Below are 21,339 nucleotides of genomic sequence, written 5' to 3'. Positions count from 1 at the left end.
TTTTAGTATTTTTTATACCGTTATATTAGTAAAACATTGAACTTCATTTTTTAATATCATTGGCAACTAAAGGTTAGTTTTTCTGAATGACTAAATATGTAACCTTTATTTTTGACAGAGTAGTGGTGGCTGTAACTTACTACTTTTGTTGTTTACTTATATCAGAAGCTGATTTTGGTGCGTTAAAGATGACCTAATTATTTAACTTCTGGTATTTATAAAAAAAAGGTCACAAACATATTTATCTGAAATTATGTTCATCAGCTCATAAGTCATTCACGTTGCATATGATTATCAAAACAAAGTAAAATGCTTTGTTCAAGGCCAACTGACCTGAGCATAGTTGAATGGACTTTATTAGACTCTGATTAACTTCAGTGCTTTAATGTAAGACAAGATTGAACTGTTTTTTGTCACATAAGTTATAAATAAATACAATATTTCTATTTGAAAGTTTGTATATACTCGGATAATTTTTGATATCAGATGAGTTGCTCATCTCAAATCAAATTGATGAATCAATCAAAAAACTACAACGCCTACAAAACCTTCAGGCAGAAGAGGTCACGTGTTTCCGGTGGTTATTGTCCGCCTCAGCCCCCTCCCCCTAATCCCGGAGGAAACTGGGACACCGCATCCACATGTAAATTAATAGTTTAATTATTTCCTAAATTCAATGTTGACATTTCTGGTAATATCTTCATTGTCTTTTTGGTATTAAATCTGTCTCTTTTGTGTGTCTTTTAAGTGTAAAGCAGCAGCAGAAAAAAATAAAGTTTATCTTTAATTATAAGTTGGGGAAGTTGAATATTAATATTTTGACCATATGTGAAGGCCCGGCTGACGTCACCGCTGACCCACCCCCTGTTATAGGACACCAGACCATCTGTCCTCCTGGTTATTGTCTCACCGTCTGTCCCGGAGCCTGCAGGCTGCAGAGGAACATGCGGACTGCGGCGCTCCGACCGCCCGCGGCGCTGGTTCTGTTCGGCGCAGTGCTGTGCGCCAGTCGGGCCGAGGTGATCGATGACTTGCTGGGCAGCCTCTCCCGCGGGGTGTCCTTCCTGGAGCGGCAGCATGAGCACATCAACCTGGACGGGGCGGTGGGCTTCGTCATGCTGCAGGGTAGGTCTGCAGGAGCGCAGCTGGAAAACAGGCGCAGCTGCTGTTTACTTGATAAACCTGCAGCTTCAGGGAGAAAATATGCATAAAAATACAGTTATGCATGTTTTAACCTTTAGACTATTAAACTCTTATTTCATGAAGCAGAAATTCCCCTCATCTTTTAACAAAAAAATTACAAAAACGATCATTGTTTTTGTCTTTTGTGTATTTTCACAAGATTTGATTTTGTCAGCATTTGTTTAAAATCTTTAGGTTTATTTTAATCCCTGCAGATACAAAATCCTTAAATCTGCACAAGAACCACCTAAAATCAGAATTCTAATTAAATATTTCAATTATCTTTTTCGGATTTTTCTTGTAAAGCAGTAAACACAACAAATGAAAAAACAATTACAACATGTTATTCTATTATTTGAATAATTATTTGAATAATTCAGTAAGTAATTAATTTAATATCCCCAGTTGTAGCCATATTACTTTCACCTTGAAGGTTTTAAGCCATAAGAAAATACATTTATTTACAAAGTAACTATATAGGGTGAGCTGGACAGGCCAAAAGCACCTCATGGATCAAATTACGAAATTAATTAATTAATAAATAAAAATAAATATCTCCACCTAGTGGAATGACTCTGTAATGTGACATATTTTTCATATCTAAGTAATAATTGGTCCCTTGCAGATTTCTTCTGTTTTTCAATCTTATTTATTTTTTTATTTGTCAGACTGAAATATTTGAGGTTTTTCAATATCATACCAAGATCACCTGAGTAAATCAAATTAATATTATATTATTAAATGGTCATAAAAGCTCTCTGACCATCCCAGAGTTTTCCGTCTAACAACATCTCCCTGTGAAAGCTGGGATTAATTCCTGTGGATTTATTCTGTTTGTTCCAGCCGAGCTGAAGGAAGCGGTCCGGACCTGGCCGCACACAGACCCGGTCAGCTGGGCTCAGAGGACCACCGCCGTCGCTCTGCTCAGCCGCCTCGATCAAAGCCTGGACAAGGCTGTCGCCGCTCTGAGGCTCAACGACCCCAAATATTACAGAGGTCAGGAAGACAATCATAAAATAAATTTAACTTTCTTATAATTCTTTCTCTTTTCAGTTAATCAGAGTAAGAATGTTTAATCAGTAATCAATCACTTCCTGTTTCCCTGGGGTGTGAATATGATGCGACACAAGCCCATTTCTATTAGAGAACATTTCATCCAATAAGTTAAATGTGTGTTGTGGAAATTTTCCTTTAACAAAGAGTGAGGGAAAACTGTTTCAAGAACCAGAGAAAGAATATATTCTTAATCAGTATTAATTTGAAGTCTCTGCTTAGAGCCTGGAGCCGAACACAGCTTACAGGTTTATTGGGAGAATTTCATTCATTCACATAGTTTCATGATCTACTTGGTTACAGAACAGACAGCAGCACATGTCTTCTTTCACTTTGAGCCATGAGAGATAAAGAAACAACCCAATGACTCAAGGGCGTAGGTTCGGTCTAAGTTTTGGTGGGGACCTTGACACCCCCCTCCCCACCCCCCGGGCAGCACAGTGAAATGCCCAAGAGCACCGAACATTTTTGAGAAGGGGGTGGAAACCACATTGGCTTAATAACCCCCTCCCCCCAACCATAACCATATCATACATCTTGTGTATACAACCAGATACAGTCATACTCAGCAGATCAGTTCAAGAACACTTTACTTTTTCCTTTACAAAATTCAGCAAACGTTACAAGTAAGATCAAAAGAAATATCCTCTGGATACAGCAAACACAATTGCAGATAAGAAGAAATCAATAATAAAATAAAAAAGAAAAAATATTACATAATTAACAGACCTATTCTACCTCACATTCAGTGCTGACCTTACTAAACACCGGACTTTACAACAAATGCGTTGCGTGATAGATATCTAACTTATGGGTCCACTCACTGTACTTACAGCCGACGTAGCGAAATAACTTCTAATGTCTGTCCTTTTCTTTTTTGGTGGCGACATGGTCTCGGAGACTCAGAAGGAGACGCGTGTGCCCAGCTAGCCGCCGCCTTTTGCAGCTAATCAAAGAACGTCCGACGAATCAACTGACTCCCCCTCTCCCCCACCCCCCACAGCAACTGACTCCCCCTCCCCCCACCCCCCCGGACAGCACCGTTCCGACTCGGTCTCGGAGGCTCATAATAAATGTCAAACTAAGAAGCTTCCGTTCCGCGCACCGCCTGTTGCTGCTAATCAAAGATCGTAGATCCACGTTCTTTGAGCCAATATGGCAAAAATTGGTCGGGACTTTTTCATATCCCGTGAATATTGGTCGGGACATGTCCCTACCGTCCCTACCCAAACCTACGCCCATGCAATGACTGCATGGTAATGCTAAGGCCAGAGAAACTGAACTCCTTCAGAAGTCTTCTTCATGAGCTCATGGGTCACACAAGAATCATAATACTGCTGTGCATAGATTCAGCTAATTATCATAGAAACCTTAAAATTTCCCCACTACATGTGTAAAAACACTTCTCTGTCCTACTATCTCAAACGCTTGGGTTGCTGGGTGATGGGTGGAATTCTGCTGGGGTTGCTAGGTAACAGGCTGAGCTTTTGCTAGGGTTGCTAGGTAACAGGCTGAGCTTTTGCTAGGGTTGCTAGGTAACAGCCTGAGCTTTTGCTGGGGTTGCTAGGTAACAGCCTGAGCTTTTGCTGGGGTTGCTAGGTAATAGGCAGCACCTGCTGATTTATGACGTTTCATTCTGAAGGTTTTTGAAACGGCTCATTTTCCAGACACCAAAAATTATTAATTTATTCCCAAAAACTGGCTGAGTGTTTTTTAAGTGTTTGATCTGTTTTTCAGAAGCAGTAGAAAAATAATACATACTCTTTAACCAGGTTGATATTTGAAAACAAGCTAATAAAAACGTTTTGCCACCAAGTAAAACCAATCTAAGACATTATTCTGAAAAGAGTTGGCTGTCGCTCACAGAAGCTCACATCGTTTGTCTGCAGAGTTTGAGCCGCTGCTGACTTGGACGTTTTGGATGATTCCTCAGGAGTGGCGCTCCACGGATCCCAGCCTGGTTTATCCCTCAACTTTGACCTCTGAGTGTTACGACGAGCAGCTGAGCGATAAGTGCCTGACGCTGCTGCTGGGGACCTGGTACGACCAAAATGCTTTAGATGCGTTTGAAGGTTTTGTAATCTGGGAGATACATGTTAATATGTAGTTTGGAGTCAGTCTGTTTGTGTGTTTGTGGTTGAGCAGGAAGATGAACGGGACGCCCTGCATCGTCACCAAGCCCTGCCGGGACACCATGACCCGGTTCGGCTGCCCACATTACTCCCTGTCCCACCAGCTCCTCTACTTTATGATTGGCCGAATGGTAAAACCATCTACAGTCTTTCACAAAACTATACATTTAAGTCTGATTGGTCTCTAATAGAAGTGTGTACACAGTGAATACCAGAAGACCAACACCGGAGCCCTGAGGGACTCCACTTCCATCTCAAACCGTCTTCATTGTTGTAACTGGTTTGTATTTTCATCACAGAAAGGTTGCAACAACTTGTTGAAAGGTGACACCCGAGCGTCCCGACAAAACATGACTGAACAAAACTACCAAGACATTTTCTGCTCCAACATGATGAAGGCTAACCAGGACATCGTCGCTAACGGTTTAACCGAACAAACGGTCGACATCTTCATTGAAAACAGTGAGTATCAAGAAACATTTTGTCCAATTATGATTATATTTTCTATTTCCTCTTTTAAACTGGCTACTTCATCAACCCTACGCTGCCTCCACACATCCACAGTCTGGTGCATTTGTTTAATATTATAGTGCTTAGTCATCTAATTTGAAGTTTGTTGCACAAAATACTTTAAAGAAATAACAAATTAAAGCTTCGCTCCTCTTCTGTTCTCGTTGACAGTCCTGATTTGTGGATTAGCTGGTTTTTCCGACTTCCACAAAACCGACTGGCTGCAGCACATCCTCAGGCTGCAAGACGACGAAGTCGGCTGTTTTGGGAGGGACAGTGAGTATCTGCTGCTACGTCCTGGCATAAGAACAGCTGGTTACATTTTCACAATAACAACAAATCAATTAAACATGATAAACATGATAAACTAAAACCAGCTCAATCATTTCCATTTGATGATTTATCGTTTCTCTCTTTCTACCAAAACCTGGATCGTAAAAGTCTTCAGTTTGGTGCTTTGGTCTCAACAAGCCTTTTTTTGAAGGACAGTTTTGTTTGCAGAGACTTCATAATTCATTATATTTTTTGTTGTTTCTGTTGTTTTGTTTATTTATTTGGGATATTTAAAATGTCTTCCAGTTCCAGTGTAAATGTCAAATAAAATAAATCTTGTTCTCATATCTATTTAAGGAGATAAATATATATATCATCTGCATTGTCTGGTTTCGTTTGTGCAGCTTAAACAGAAACTCATTAAGTATAATCTGCATAGCATTTGATTACAATAACAGTTACTTTGTAACCAAGTTTAAAAATATCACTTAAAACAAATGTGATATCTTGTTTTGCTTTTATAATAGATTCTCAGATTCGGTTCAGAACCGCCTTTCTGTATAAAAAAGCTGCTTTCATTACTATTTGCACTTAGTTTAATGGTTTAATTCTACCCATCATCATCTGTCAGCATGTTAAGAAGTCTCTGAGAGTGGTTTCCATGTTTGTTTCCCCAGAAAGCTTCATCTCGCAGATTATTGGAGATGAGCTGCTGGAGCAGCTGCAGCCTCACCGGAGAGTAAAACGGAGGGAGAAGATACTTCCAGGTCAGTTTGTTTGATTCTCTGATAAAAATCAAGTGCAGAGCAGAATCAAATAGCAGATTATCAGCATTTACACCCAAATATTCTTCACTCCAGTTATTTTACAACTTATGTTTTAACTTCAATCATTTATTTAAGAGATTGTTGTCATGGAAATAAGAGAAAACATTTTTTTTCTTCATGCTAACATGTTGTTTAGGCGATGGACGACGAGCCGCTTCTTTTGGTTCACTGGGGGTTAATTTGTGCTTCCAAACGATCTGATTGGTCGCTGGAAAAGTTGTGTTCAGGTTGTGCTAGGAGTTAGCATATCAGCGAAGAGAAAATAACATCTCAGCTGCTACATGCTAACCATGTAGCAGCTGACGCTAATGCCAGTGTCCACAGTTCACATTTCTACAGAAGCTCCATGAATGATCAGGGCTTCCTGAAACTCTGGAAATCTATTTTTTAATCAATCACCAATATAAAACACAAGTTAAAATAATTTATTAAAATGTTATTTGCATTCTGATTGGCTGCCAGTCAATTTCCTCAGGCTGCTTTGCTCGTGAAGCTAGCATAGCATAATCAACTAAAATCAGAAGATATGAGGCAGCATTTGTGCTAAACGATTATGAAAGTATTAATTATTGAGTAGAGAATAAAAGTAAGAAAAACATTAAAGAAGTTGTAGATGTTTACTTACATATTTAGTAGTAGGTTTGCAAAGAGAGTCCCTGCCCAGAAGCTAATGCTGTTTGGGGTTTAGCATGGAAAAGTTTGGGAACCTCTGACCAAAGAAGATTAAAAACAACAAATATTTTCATGTTTGACCTCATATGTCTATTTATTCAATAATTTAGCAGCAGAAAAAGTTTTTGAATTGAAAATATTGCCTGTTTTGTCGATTAAATTAGTTAAAATGTGATTCAAAAAGTACATAGGTCATTAGTGTCCCTTCACTAACTGAGCTCCGATAAATAAAAGCCGGATGTGTTGATGAATTATCCTGGTGTTGTGATCTGGTTCATGTTTCCAGACGGCTGCTCCAGTCACATGACAGCGGTGGCGGTGGGCGCTCTGGGAGGATACCTGAACTTTCACCTGACAGAGCAGGACATAACGAAGAGGCCGCTGTCCTGAACAGACTGTCCACAACACCTGCTGTGTCAACACATTTGTTGATGTTTTAAAAAATGCTGTAAGTTTGTGTTTTTATCCACTTTGTAAAACTGGATTAAGTTCAGCTAATGTAAAAGCACACACACACACACACACACACCCCCACACACACGCACACACACTTCTTTACTGTAAGTATGAAAACTATTCGCATCTGTGACAGATTTAAGTTCTTATGACAAATAATCCTGATTGTTACTAAATTTCTGCATGAACTCGTCCCTGATGCCAAGTTTGACCCATTTTATTCATGTTGCTTTGAATTATTGCTAAACAGAAGTTTTCTGACTCCAGAAAACATTTTCTGTTTTTACAGACAGAAAATGTTGTTAAATGTTGTGTTTTATGGCGCTAAGCAGAAAAGATCTGCAGGAATTTTCTCCAACGTGAAACTAATATCAATTAAAAACCTCCAGGCATCTGTATTTGAAAAGCTTATTTTATTTATTTTATTATCATAAATATCTGTTCATCCTTGATAAATTATAGTTTTACATTTATTTGTCTGAGTATAAAGCTAGAAAGTAGTTCAGGAAACTGAAGCTGACAGAGTAGAGGTTGTCGCTGTTTGCAGCGAGGAGAGCTGGAGTTTCATTTGTTCCAGCCGGTGACCTCGTAGAACAGCGCCTTGAGCTGCCGCGCCTCGTACGTCACCGTGTTTTTCCCGATGTGGACGTGGCTCTCCTCCAGTGGCTGCTCGATGATGGCCGGCACCCCCTTTCCGTAAACTGCAGGGAAACAGGGAGAAAACGGTGAGGAAACGGGGAGGAAACAGGGAGGAAACAAGGAGGAAACAGGGAGGAAATGGTGAGGAAACGGAGAGGAAACGGGAAGGAAACAGGGAGGAAACAGGGAGGAAACGGAGAGGAAACGGAGGAAACGGGGAGGAAATGGGGAGGAAACGGGGAGGAAACAGAGAGGAAACAGGGAGGAAACGGAGAGGAAACAGGGAGGAAACGGAGAGGAAACAGGGAGGAAACGGGGAGTAAATGTGGAGGAAACGGGGAAGAAACGGGGAGGAAACGGGGAGGAAACGTGGAGGAAACAGGGAGGAAACGGGGAGGAAACGGGGAGTAAATGTGGAGGAAACGGGGAAGAAACGGGGAGGAAACAGGGAGGAAACGGGGAGGAAACGGGGAGTAAATGTGGAGGAAACGGGGAAGAAACGGGGAGGAAACGTGGAGGAAACAGGGAGGAAACGGGGAGGAAACAGGGAGGAAACGGGGAGGAAACAGGGAGGAAACGGGGAGGAAACAGGGAGGAAACAGGGAGGAAAAGGAGAGGAAACGGGGAGGAAACGGGGAGTAAATGTGGAGGAAACGGGGAAGAAATGGGGAGGAAACGGGGAAGAAACAGGGAGGAAACGGGAAGGAAACGGGGAGGAAACAGGGAGGAAACAGGGAGGAAATGTGGAGGAAACAGGGAGGAAACAGTTACGAATCGGTACTTCCTGCTTCCTGAGATTCTAAAATGATGATCTAATTTATGAAAGAATCAATCCAAACCAACTTTTTCTTATTGTTTATGAACCAAAATGGTTCTATGGAAGCAAGGTAGCTGCAGACCATCACAGTGCCAACACCGTGCGCTACTGGAGATATTATAATCTGTTTCTGAAACGTTTAAAAAAAAAAAAAAAGTTCACTTTTGTCTCATCTGTCTTGGGGATTATCAAGATGTTTTTGGTAAAGTTCAGACGAGTTTCATGTTCCTTTGGTCAGCTGTGGTTCTGGTCTTGAAACTCTCCCATGGAGGCCATTTTTAACATGACCTTTGACCTTTCATTCACACCAGTCCTGTTTAGTTTGCTTTAAACCAACTCCAGTCCGTTTGTCCAGAAATCTGGTTCATTTAGGGAGGCATGAATGCAAACCAAACAAAAAAGTAAACTCTGATCCTAAAAAACTCAGTCTGAGAACATCACAGTGTGTATCTCTCAGTGTGTATCTCTCAGTGTGTATCTCTCAGTGTGTAGTTCTAGGTGTGTATCTGTTGTTGTGTAACCGCGGCTCACCCTCGCAGTGCTCCAGGAACTGAATGCACTCCTTAACCACGGCGTCCCGCAGCATGACCATGTGTTTGGACATGTTCTCCAGCAGCGAGAGGAAACAACGCTTGGCGTAGAACCATGTGTCCGTCCCGAGCTAAACACACACACACACGCACACGCACACACACACACACACACACACAACCAGAAATTAACTCATTGTTACAAACATTTTGTAATTAAACTCTTTAAAAACAAGCCTCTGTCTGAAGTGAAGCCAGTTTTCCAGCTTGACTTCACATTCCTGAGTTGATCGTTGTGTTTTCAGCTGCAGCTTAGCGGACTCAGCTGCAAACAGAGTCTGGACCGGATCAAAGATCCCAACCAGAACCGCTGAGTCCTGCAGAGCCGCTCACTTAAGCTGGAAAACAACCAAACCTCCAGAAGTTTGTATTGTATTTAGAGGCAGCGAGGAATCGGATCAACCTCTAAACACACAGTTACATTTGAAAATATTTTAGAAGTTGACAGATTTTTAATAATTTCTTGGCTTCTGAATCTGAATATTCATAACCAAAGCTGAAGAAAAATATAATAATAAATATTTAAGGCAAAAATTCTGCCCATTTATTTGCTACTTTAATTGTTCAGTGAATTATTTGCATCTAATTTCAATATTCCCTTCAGAAAACATGATTGTCATCAACAAAGAAAAATACCTGAAAAAAGTGAAGAAAAAGCAAATTTTAAGCAAATAGTAATTTTTGATTTGAGGTTTCTGTCGCATGTTTATGTAGCCTGGTTGGAAGAAAATTTCTGTTACCGTTGGAAACAGCGCATAAAGTTTGCGTTTCTGTCCACTTTGCACATGATGAGTCCCACTTTTCTGTGGAAGCACCAGTGAAGCACATTTTTGAGTTTCACCACATTAATTTTATTTGTCCTGATTTTGTTTCCTTTGAACTTCAAAACTGAGCTGCAAACGTTGATGACGAGGAGAAACTAGCCAACTGTGTAAATGTTGGGAGAGCCCAGCACTGCCTTAGCCGTGCTCTGGATGTTCTTCTTTGATGTAGGTTTAATGTTGGTAATCTTGGCGCTACCGCCCCCTGTTGGCTGAGTTCATCAGGAAACGACAGAATAAAATGAACCTTCTTGTTGTACGGCTCCAGGCTCTTTATGACTCGAGAGATGCCGAAGTCGTAGTTCCCTTTGGCGCAGTACAACGTCCTGAAAAATGGTTCGGAAAACGAGTTTAAAATTCAGCAGGAATGACCAGCAGTCTTACGCTGGGTGTTCACTAATCTTTTAAATTATCCCTAATAACTCATAACATTATTCCTGCTATGTCATAAAGTCCCGCCACACTGACCCGATGACCAAGTTGACGATGCAGAGGTGGAAAACCTTTTTGTCTGGATTATTGTAGGAAATCTGCTCCTCCTCTTTCTCAATCTTCCTCATCAGCTCTTCAGCCTGGAAAACAACGATAAAATGGAAAAACTGAGCCGATCAATGCATTAGCAAGAAAAACTTTAGTGTCATGGCTTCTCGCCACGCTGGTCATTTTACTGCACCATTGATTAATGATCATTAATTATTATTGACGTTCAGCTGTCAGCAATTCACTGTGATTGGCTCTTTGTATAAACTTATTTTTATCTGCAGAAACAAGCAGACAGAGCATAGCCTGCTGCTGGCAGAGCGCTGTCCTCTTCACAGAGAATATCTCTCCTTCCTGTCCATCTTTAATCCTGGTGACCTTTAACCTGAAAAAAATATAAATATGAAGGAGAAGACTGTCACCTCTTCGTTCTGGCTGGTCATGATGTAGGAGACACACAGGTTGGCCAGAACCACGGCGCTCACGTCCAGGATCTACAGCAGTGCACACGCACACGCACACACACACACACACACATGTTTGTTTTGCTATCTTTGTGGGGACTTTCCATTGACTTCCATTTCATTTCTACAGCCTAAACCTGACCTTTACCCTTTTCCTAACCCTAACCATCACATACCTAACCCTAACCCTATCCAACCAAAACTCAATTCATACCTTAGCCCTAAATCTGACCCCTGACCCAAAAACAGGGTTTCCCCTCGTGGGGACCAGGCTCCGGTCCCCACGAGGAGCGATTGGTCCCCACAACGTAGTATATGTCAGGAAAATCGTCCCCACAAGGTATTACAAACAAACGCGCACACACACACACACACACACACACACACACACACACACACACACACACACACACACACACACACACACACAAAATTCATCAGCGGCAGCTTGTTTGGAACCAACAAAATGCAGGAAAACTGTTAAAGGACTCAGTTAACTAACTAAATATTTACTTTGGAGCTAAATATTTAGTTAGCTATCAAAAAATTGATCTAGCTAGCTAAATATTTAACTAGACAAATAATTAGCTAGCTAACCAAGTATTTAGTTTGGAGCTAAATATTAACTAAATTAAATGGTCATTTACTTTAGTAAATATTTAGTAAGAACTTATTTCACCCACTAAACTTTTGGTGGATGAAATAATTATCTGGCTCCAAGCTAAATATTTTGTTTTCTAACTAACTAGTTAGTTTAAAATGGGACATTTATAAATTTCACCGTGTTATTTAAACATGGTGACTTTTGAAAAGTCTAATTTTTTCCTGTTATTGGAGGATAAACAACCCAAATTATTGCTGTCAATTTCTGATTGTGTAACTTTCCAAACCCTCTGGACCTGCATGCCTGAACACGACTGGAAGGTAAACGGCTTAAAATCAGATGAAAAATCTGAATTTGTGTCTAATTAGTTGTCTCCTGGTGCAGCGCATCTGAAACTGGACCCCAGAAGCAGAAGAACCCACAGCAAGCAAAGACGTCACGCTGAGAGGAGGAAACACTGCAGAGGAGTGGTTTGGATGCAGGGACACTCCTGAATGCTGCAGTGCTCCACCTGGACAGGAAGGCAGGCCGTCATCGCCCCCCAGCGCTACCGGCCCCCCCTCCTACCAGCCGTTGCCATGGTAACTCACGGAGTCGTAGAGCGTCTTGACGATGGGCTCGTAGAAGCTGATGGCCTCCTTGTACTTGTTCTGCATGAAGAGGACGTGAGCCACGTTCAGCTTCCAGGTGTCGTCGTCGTTGCAGAACTCCACCGACTTTCGGAAAATCTTCTCCACCATCTGGAAGTTCTCGCGGTTCCAGTAGATCTTCGCCTGCGCCATCAGAACCACGACGTACCTGAGAGTACAACCAAAATAATTCACATTCACTGAAAACAGCAGAAAACAAACAGATTCACTGATTTTCATCAGTTAAACATGAGCTGCTGTGTTGATGTTAGACTTAGAAATGTGTGATTATAGTTATTACACTGCAAAAACTAAATATTACAGGTAATTTTGGTCCAGTTTCTAGTGCAAATATCTCAGTACACTTGAAATAAGACTAAACTAACTTATAAGTAATTTTTCAGCAAGATATCCAAGCTTGATTTAATTTAAAAGTTCTTTAATGTTGATGAAAAAGTTAGTTGTTCTATTGGCAGATTATTTCACTTATAACATGGACAAATGTTTCGTACTAAGTGAAATAATCTGCTAATGGAAATATCAAGGAATTACTCACTTAAAACAAGCTCCTATATCTTCCAGAAAAGTTACTTGAATTTCAGTTTTGATATATTTGCACTAAAACTGGACCAAAATTACTTTGTAATATTTTGTGTTTTTGCAGTGTATCTGGTAGTATATTGTGGTGTGTGTGTGTGTGTGTGCGTGCGTGCGTGCGTGCGTGCGTGTGTGTGTGTGCTCACTTCTCCTGCAGCAGGTCGTAGTCCTGCAGCGTTTTGCTCTGGACCTCGTCGTCTCTGTTGTGCCTGGTGTCCTGAACCTGAGCAAGGACCAAATTCAGACGGAATTAAACTTTTTTTTTTTATTTCGTTGCTTCTTTACCCTTTCTTAAAGAAATCTCTTTTTAATGTCTGATTGATAATACTGGATCACAGAAGTTCTCCATCCAATCAGACTGGCTTTCAGACAGTAAGAAAGAATAAAGAAGAGTCTCAGTCTGGAGACGTGCAGAAAACCCATCAAAGATCTACAGCTGCATCTACAATCAAAGCTGCTTCAAAATTAGTCAGTTTTTTAAATCCTCAATTGTGGAAATTAACGCAAAATTAACAGAAACCCACATTTTTCCATGCTAATGCAAAATTGTGAGGGGTTTTTTGAAAATCTTCCACAAAAATGATCAAAACAATCAGGTTTCAGTGATGCTAAATGCCACCTGCAGGGGGCGGTATTTCTGACTTCTCCTCTGCTACCTCAGTCTTTCTTATAGTCTGTAATCATACAACTTTATTCTTATAAAATAACAACTACTCTGGTATCATTGCGACTTTTTTCTCAAATTTTAGCAACTTTATGTTATGTTATGACTTTAATCTTGAATTATTACGACTGTTTCATTGTAATATTATGACTTTATTCTGGTATCATTTTAACTTAATTTTCATCAGACAACTTTATGCTGGTATTATGACTTTAATCTTTTATTATAACAACTTTTTTCTTGCATTATTATGAGGTTATTCTCATAATTTCATGATTGTTTTCTTATCTTGGCTTTTACATTCTGTTGTAGGATTTAGTAAAGACCTGGAGGAAAAGTCAACCTGCTTTGCCAGCTTGCGAAGTTGCTCTGTTAGTTTGCTGTTCATTTCTTCAAACTTTCTAAAGGCCTGAAAGAGAATCAGAAGAAAAGACGAAGCTGAACACCAAACCGTAACGTTAAGATGTTTCAGGGTTTTTATTCTCTGAAATAATGCAGTAAATGGTCTTGCCGTACCTCCTCTGGTGCCGTCTGGCAGGTCAGTAACGCGTCCAGGAACTCGTACATGTACTGGGAGTGTAAAGAGAGTCGGTCAGCGATCGGTGGAAAACACGCGGCTCCTGCAGAAACACGGGGAAACTCACCGGAGAGAGGAACTTGTAGGTGAGGTGAGCGTTTTCTGCCAGGACGTCGGCCGCCAGGTCGAAGTACTGCGAAGGAAATCCAGCAGAGGCTGATTAATGAAACCACAGCGCCTCCATGCTGGCAATTCACAACATGAACACAAAGAATCAGAGAAAACCCGACGCTCACAGGACGTGAACAGATTCACTCAGCAATGAACAGATTCACTCAGCTATGAACAGATTCACTCAGCTATGAACAGATTCACTCAGATATGAACAGATTCACTCAGATATGAACAGATTCACTCAGATATGAACAGATTCACTCAGATATGAACAGATTCACTCAGCTATGAACAGATTCACTCAGATATGAACAGATTCACTCAGATATGAACAGATTCACTCAGCTATGAACAGATTCACTCAGCTATGAACAGATTCACTTAGATATGAACAGATTCACTCAACATGAACAGATTCACTCAGCTATGAACAGATTCACTTAGATATGAACAGATTCACTCAGACATGAACAGATTCACTCAGCTATGAACAGATTCACTTAGATATGAACAGATTCACTCAGATATGAACAGATTCACTTAGATATGAACAGATTCACTCAGCTATGAACAGATTCACTCAGATATGAACAGATTCACTTAGATATGAACAGATTCACTCAGCTATGAACAGATTCACTCAGATATGAACAGATTCACTCAGATATGAACAGATTCACTCAGATATGAATAGATTCACTCAGATATGAACAGATTCACTCAGATATGAACAGATTCACTCAGATATGAACAGATTCACTTAGATATGAACAGATTCACTCAGCTATGAACAGATTCACTCAGATATGAACAGATTCACTCAGATATGAACAGATTCACTCAGATATGAATAGATTCATTCAGCTATGAACAGATTCACTCAGCTATGAACAGATTCACTCAGATATGAACAGATTCACTCAGATATGAACAGATTCACTCAGATATGAATAGATTCATTCAGCTATGAACAGATTCACTCAGCTATGAACAGATTCACTCAGATATGAACAGATTCACTCAGCTATGAACAGATTCACTCAGATATGAACAGATTCACTCAGCTATGAACAGATTCACTCAGATATGAACAGATTCACTCAGATATATTTAAAATATATCAAATATTTGTCTTCCATATTTACTTTAGTCATAGTTCCTCTCAGAGTCAGTGAGTAAAAACTACATGCTGACCAATAATTTAATGATAATTAAGTGAATTATTGGTCGAGCATGTTTCACTTTTTCAATGCAGCTGAAATAAATTCATGTGCCTCTTTCAGGCTGACAGAGCTGACGGTAGGAAGGTCGACGTTTTGTTCCTGGTTGTTTCTGTACCTCGTGTTTGCAGTAGAGCAGCAGCAGGTTTCCGAACGTGACCCGGGGGAAGGACGGCTGCTGCAGCAGAAACGCCATCTTCTCAAATCCTTCTGAAGGCTTCTGCTCCATGTTCACCAGGGCCTGGTTGTGCAGCGTCACTGGGTCCAGCTCCTGCAGAACAACAGGAGCTGTGTCACAAAGTGATTTGTGTCACAAATCACTTTCATTTTCTTTATGCTTAAAGATTTAGTTACTTTAATTCACAGAAATCAGACAACAAACAGGGGAAGACGCGCACTACTTCTACACCAGATGTAGACACCAAAATCATATTTTGTTTTATGAAATGTTTTCTATTGAGAAAACATATTTGTTTACAAATAGAAAACAAAGAACACAGAATGTGAAATAAAATATTCCAATGGATGCATTATGATAAATTAAAAACTTTTAATGACAATCATTTGTGTTTGCAGCTTTTTTTATTTGCATTATTGGAAATCTTGGATAAATACAGTTAAATTTTATTAACCAAAACTGTAAAAAAAAAAGGCTGAAAATGATGAAAATGTACATTTGTGGACATAAAATGTTCTAAATATAATAATTTCATTAATTACCTTCATTTTTAATTTGTATTCTTTCCATGAAAACTAAAATAAAATGTTTATATCTTAGTGAAGATTTGCTATCAACATTACAAATTATAAAGTTATCTCAGACAATTCCAGAATAAAATGATGGTTTCTGAATGTTCTTTGCAGAATTTACCATTGACATCTATTGTTTTAATATATTTCATCATGTGTTGATTAGCAGAATAAATTCTGAGTAACAGTTTAGATTAGATATCTCTCATTTTGCTGTGATTATTATTATGTAATTTATTTAATTTCCCTTTGGGATCAATAAATTATTTTTGAGTTGAATTTGAATCGACATTTTTCCTGTCACTATCCAACGCTACCACCAGGGGGCGGCATTGGCTAGTCATTTCTCAGCATTAGCATCTGGTGACGTGAAGGAGAGTACATTTATCTCAATAACAGCCCGGTATGAAGATAAAATGATCATTCCTGCCATGTTCTGATGCCGAGCTGCTGAGGAACAAGTCCAAGCAGCTTCAGATTAAACCTGAACCCGGTGACCTGAGGAGGAGACGGCGATGAAGGGCGATGAAGGTTACCTCCTCTGATCTCGGCGGCATGTCAGTCAGCGCCTCCTGAGCTGCTTGCCCTGCAGGAACCAACAGGCAAAGAACCCAAAAACTTTACTCAAGTAAGAGTGACAAGTAGTCATTCAAGAAATTAATCAAGACAGAGTAAAAAAGTATTTGGTAAAAAGTCGACTCAAGTATTTTGTAACTGATCAAATTATCAATCATTTAATGTTTAAAAATTGCTCAGGTCATTCAGGTCTTTCTCTGCGTTGCGTTAAAAGCTCTTTAAAACTGTTCAGTTCTTCCTGGTCTTTATGAACCAGAGGTTCTTCTCACCGTTCTTCATCTGATATTCAATGGCTGCTTTGAGGTTGAAGGCTTCGATCAGAGCCGACTGATGCAGGACCAGAGTGTTTCCCACGCTGTGAACGTCGAAGCCTTCCGTTTTCACCCCGACGTCCAGCTCTGCCACAAACAAAACACAAACGAGTCAACGAGCTGAAGAGGTTCACAGAGAAAAGCAGAAAGTAATTCCACCTGGATGTTCACTCATTCCTCGGTCTATGACCTCTGTGATGTATTTGACGGCCTGCGGATAGTTCTTCATGCTGTAGTAGGTCAGGGCGATGTTGTAGGACAACGCTGGCACAAAAAACACATGAACAAAGAAAAACAGGACATTTATGGTCATTATGAACGGACTTCTTTGGACAGAGGTCCATTTTTTGTGTGGTCGTTCAAACTACTAATTAAATGTGAATACACTCAGATTTCTGGGTGAACGGTTTAACGCCCCAAAGTGACCCAGATATGCAGAAGAACGCTGACATCACTCAGCAGGGCTCTGTTTACAGCAGTAAAAATGGCCGCCACCCTCTATGGATCAATCTAAAGTTAATTCAGCATCAGAAGCCGACTGTAACGTCACAAAATCATAACAAATAAAGTTATAAAAACAAAGCCCAGCTAATGGCATCAGCCTTCAGTGGAGCAACACCATCTGATTGGATGTGGAGTCAGAGCTCAGAGTGGTGGGGATGTGGTGCGTTCACTGACTGCTTTCATTAGTTCATATCTGTCATTTTCATCCATTGTTTATGTGCAGATTTACCATCTGGATTCCTCTGATGCAGAAATATGACGCATCAGGGTAAAGAACATGATCGTTCCGAATGAAGACGCTTTGAAAACGATCAGATTTGATTTAGTTCCACATTTTTAGGAAGAACAGATTGGATTTTTTTTGTGGCTGAAAAAGTCGGATTTGGGTCGCATTCGCCTGCTGTATTCACCTAACAAAGTGTTTTGGAGACCAATCAGATCCTGTGAATGACAAGAGTGACAATAAAACCACAGAGATAAACAGGTTTCCTGCCTCCTGCGTGTGTTTGGCTGATCACCTGGGACGTATCCCAACATCTGCATGGCTGTCATGAACTTCTTGCAGGCCTCCTCGTACTTGCCTTCCTGGTAGAGCAAGCAGCCCATGTTGTAGACGTAGTCTGGGTCGTCCTGTGGCAGCTGCTCCAGCAGCAGCTGTCAGCACAAAGAGACGGAGAGAGAGTCACTCAACAATATGGCTGCTGGTACCAAACCAACTTTATTTATAAAGCACTTTGTACACCGACAGGACCAAAGTGCTGTACACAATCATAAAATACAATGCAATGGGAACGAGCTTCACCTTGGCAGCAGAATAATCCTCCTCACAAAATTTGATACATGCCTGGAGCTTCACCATCTGGGAGAGAAACAGCAGGAATCAACAACGGAAACAAATATAATGAAAAAACAGATGAAATAAAGTACAAATTAAAAAATATTTCAATTTATTAGAGCTGTTTTTATGGGGAGCTTGGCGTCTGATTGGCTGCTTCAAACACCAAATCAGCAACTTATTCCAGATTTATAATTCAGCCTACTGAGTTTGATGGGTGAAGTTTAGACACTTTAAATTAATTCCTGATGTGCTTCAGCACAGGAACATGAAATAATTTATTAAATCATTAAATATTTATGTCTATTTTTTATGAAACTGCAACATATTTAATTATTTCTGTGTTTATTTCCTGCTTTAAAAAATTGACACATTTAAATCAATATTTCATAACTTATGTATTTATTGTAATTTGGCAGTCTTAATTTTCCATACTTTACTCATGAAACAGAATAAATATTACAAAAATACATCTTTTTCACTGTACTTTTTCATCAATATTAAGGAATTGTTGACTAAACACAAGCTCCTGTTTCTGGCTGTAATGTTACTCGTGAGATAGTTTTGCTTTATTTCAAATTGACTAAGAAATTAGACCAAAATTACTGAAGAAAATTTTGTATTTGTACAATTTTGTTGTTAAATTACTGAATAAATAGACATATAAGCTTGATAACAAAGATATTGATTGTTTTTAATCTGTTATTTTATAACCTCTGATCATTCATGGAACTTCTTTGAAAAAGACAGACATAAAGACACTTTCTATATTTTGGCAGGAAAACTTGAACACAATAGTCTGGATGCTCTTCTTATCTCTCCCTTTATTACCGTTCTTAAACATATTCTGTTTCGGTCTAAAGTCTGCGCCGGCAGCTCAGAGCTTTGCCTCGATTAAACATGAGGATCGGATCAAACATGCGGCACCTTGGTGTGGCTGCTGGGGTTGTCCAGGACAAACGAGGCCTTGGTGGCCTCAGAGTAAGCCCCGGCTTTGTACAGCGACTGGGCATAGTACAGCTTGTACTCCTCCACCTCCGGGTGCAGCTGGGTGAGCTGCTCGTAGCACTCCGCGGCGCTGCTGAAGTCCTGGATGTGGTAGTAGCAGAACCCCAGCAGGGACAGCGCCGCTCTGGACTGAGACACACAAACACACGGAGTTACTCCAACATAAAAACAACAGAATGTAGGTTAAATAATCCTCAAACCCTGGATTAAGTTTTAGTTATTGGCACTGACTGGCTGACAGGAACAAACAGCTGGGTTATATTTGATCCAAATCAGAATTTCTTACATCACAGTAAAAATGTTAGGAACAAAGTGTTTTATCCTCTAAATAATATTCCTAGAGTGTGACCCGGTTCTGATCCAGAGATGCGTTAAATGCACAACCTGCCAAACTCCAGTCTGATCGGCCTTCAGGTCTGCTGTTGAGTGAAAACTAAAACTAATTTTGAGGCGTCTTTTACTTTATTTAGCCATCACCTTCGGATCCAACAACCTCTCAAGGGGTGAAACTTTTTCACTTCTGATACGATACCAATATTGCAGTTTTGAGCATTGGCCAATACAGATAATAACCCGACATCAGCCCACATAATTCATAGTTTTATTACTTATTTTGTAGTGTGGAATGTTAGAAAAAGCTTGATCAAATGATATGTAGGGATGATCTATTGGTTATTTTTGGATTAACTAATTAATAATTAGATAGCAAAAGGTCCTTAATAGTAGATTTTATTTATTTATTTATTTATTTATTTATTTTACAGAATTTGAACCATGTGAAGCTAAAATTGCCACTTAAGGTGTCCTGGATATAACAGATTTACAGACAAGAGTTTTTAATTTTAAATGCAATTTATAAAATTTTATTAGGTTTATTTGATAGGGACAATCACATGATAACATAAACAAACTGAATAAATCAACAGTCCCATGCATCTGACGTTGTCAGAGTTCTGTTTGTTATAGACTTTAAATTGACAGCATAGTGGCTCAGTTTGCTTTTGCATCCCTGGATATTATGTTGGCAGCTTCTTTGGATTACTCAGCCACTTACCTTGGTGTGTTTCTGAAGTTGGCCGTTTAGAATGTGAATTGCCTCTACATATTGTCCGTCTTTAATCTAAAACAGATAAAATAAGCAGAGATGTAATATCTATCAACACACTTTAACAAACTATTAAATTAATGAAAGCAAAACATCTTGTTGTATTTGAACATACAGTGGAACATATTTATTTAAAATTTGTATGCCGAATTACAGACATGATAGTTAAGATCGAAAAAAGCGTAACTAAGATGTGTTTCCCTTTTCAGTTATGGACGTACATTAAATTTAGTACAAATCTAAACGGAGTTTGGCCTGGCTTTATCACTGCTCATGTAGCAGTTGACCTGAGAAACTAACTTCTCTCCAAACATCGAGCTTCTCACCAGTGTGTAGATGGTCGCCGTGTACTCCCCATCTTTAATCGCTGTCATGGCTCCCAGAAAGCAGCTTTTTAGAAACACAAACTGATCGATTTTCTCCGTAAACTGTAGCTGTTTATGATAGCATTTATGCTAGCTCCTATAACGGAGACGAGAAGGAATGCATAGGAGCTGTTACCTAGCAACGACGTAGACCGGAAGGAGGAAAGTTGGCAGGCGTCTTCGGCAACGAATAAAGTAAAATGATTTGTTTTGTTTGGTTTTTAAAATATATTAAACTGCGTGTTACTTTACTCATTCTTAGTCCAGTGCTGCAGCATATTGTGAATTTATTTAATTTCTAAATTTTATCCATAAATTTTACTAGGCGGCACCAACACTGCTACAGAGGAAGTGATTGGTTTACAGTTAAGTTGTTGTGCAGGTTAACCAATCAGATGCTACGTTCTTTTTCAACGGCCATAGCGACGGGGTAAGAGTTTTTTCGGGTTGGGTTGTAGCAATGGAAAGGTGAAATAATTATTTACTGAAATAATAAAATATATTTTAATACAGAAGTTTAAGTTTTAAATAATTATTTACACATTTTTTTCACTTGTATATTTA

The 21,339-nt window shown here is 39.7% G+C and overlaps 2 protein-coding genes across 2 annotated transcripts; one reads left to right on the top strand and one right to left on the bottom strand.

Annotated features, from left to right (window-relative positions):
- Positions 1 to 921: 921 nt before the first annotated feature.
- cunh16orf89 (chromosome unknown C16orf89 homolog) lies at positions 922 to 7,501 on the top strand. The gene is made up of 8 exons (XM_015014124.2): positions 922 to 1,125; positions 2,026 to 2,178; positions 4,125 to 4,275; positions 4,381 to 4,498; positions 4,667 to 4,829; positions 5,049 to 5,153; positions 5,828 to 5,917; positions 6,936 to 7,501. Exons 1-8 carry the CDS (start codon positions 945 to 947, stop codon positions 7,037 to 7,039), a joined length of 1,065 nt encoding a protein of 354 aa, XP_014869610.2. The 5' UTR covers positions 922 to 944; the 3' UTR covers positions 7,040 to 7,501.
- On the bottom strand, positions 7,502 to 20,898 carry ift70 (intraflagellar transport 70). The gene is made up of 19 exons (XM_015014123.2): positions 20,737 to 20,898; positions 20,360 to 20,425; positions 19,225 to 19,434; positions 18,265 to 18,321; positions 17,981 to 18,116; positions 17,118 to 17,222; positions 16,917 to 17,045; positions 16,608 to 16,657; positions 15,440 to 15,592; positions 14,055 to 14,120; positions 13,927 to 13,980; positions 13,754 to 13,819; positions 12,893 to 12,969; positions 12,111 to 12,318; positions 10,875 to 10,946; positions 10,441 to 10,544; positions 10,220 to 10,298; positions 9,093 to 9,222; positions 7,502 to 7,806 (listed from the first exon to the last, which is right to left on the bottom strand). The coding sequence occupies exons 1-19, from the start codon at positions 20,782 to 20,784 to the stop codon at positions 7,670 to 7,672; spliced, it is 1,947 nt and encodes a 648-aa protein (XP_014869609.1). The 5' UTR covers positions 20,785 to 20,898; the 3' UTR covers positions 7,502 to 7,669.
- Positions 20,899 to 21,339: the final 441 nt, after the last annotated feature.

This window comes from Poecilia mexicana, unplaced genomic scaffold (genome assembly GCF_051168715.1).
Source record: "Poecilia mexicana isolate PSO_F unplaced genomic scaffold, ASM5116871v1 scaffold_8, whole genome shotgun sequence".
Classification (NCBI taxonomy): domain Eukaryota; kingdom Metazoa; phylum Chordata; class Actinopteri; order Cyprinodontiformes; family Poeciliidae; genus Poecilia; species Poecilia mexicana.
This window is presented reverse-complemented; position numbering and strand designations above follow the sequence as displayed.

What these genes read in the sequence shown, in the direction of transcription:
- cunh16orf89 (XM_015014124.2), top strand. Translation starts at nt 945, where the DNA reads ATGCGGACTGCGGCGCTCCGACCGCCCGCGGCGCTGGTTCTGTTCGGC. An exon ending in CGGCTGTTTTGGGAGGGACA is followed by an intron (nt 5,154 to 5,827) that starts GTGAGTATCTGC and finishes TTGTTTCCCCAG; the next exon opens with AAAGCTTCATCTCGCAGATT. An exon ending in GAGGGAGAAGATACTTCCAG is followed by an intron (nt 5,918 to 6,935) that starts GTCAGTTTGTTT and finishes TCATGTTTCCAG; the next exon opens with ACGGCTGCTCCAGTCACATG.
- ift70 (XM_015014123.2), bottom strand. Translation starts at nt 20,784, where the DNA reads ATGACAGCGATTAAAGATGGGGAGTACACGGCGACCATCTACACACTG. An exon ending in ACCCCAGCAGCCACACCAAG is followed by an intron (nt 18,322 to 19,224) that starts GTGCCGCATGTT and finishes TTTCTCTCCCAG; the next exon opens with ATGGTGAAGCTCCAGGCATG. An exon ending in AGGATTATTCTGCTGCCAAG is followed by an intron (nt 18,117 to 18,264) that starts GTGAAGCTCGTT and finishes TTGTGCTGACAG; the next exon opens with CTGCTGCTGGAGCAGCTGCC.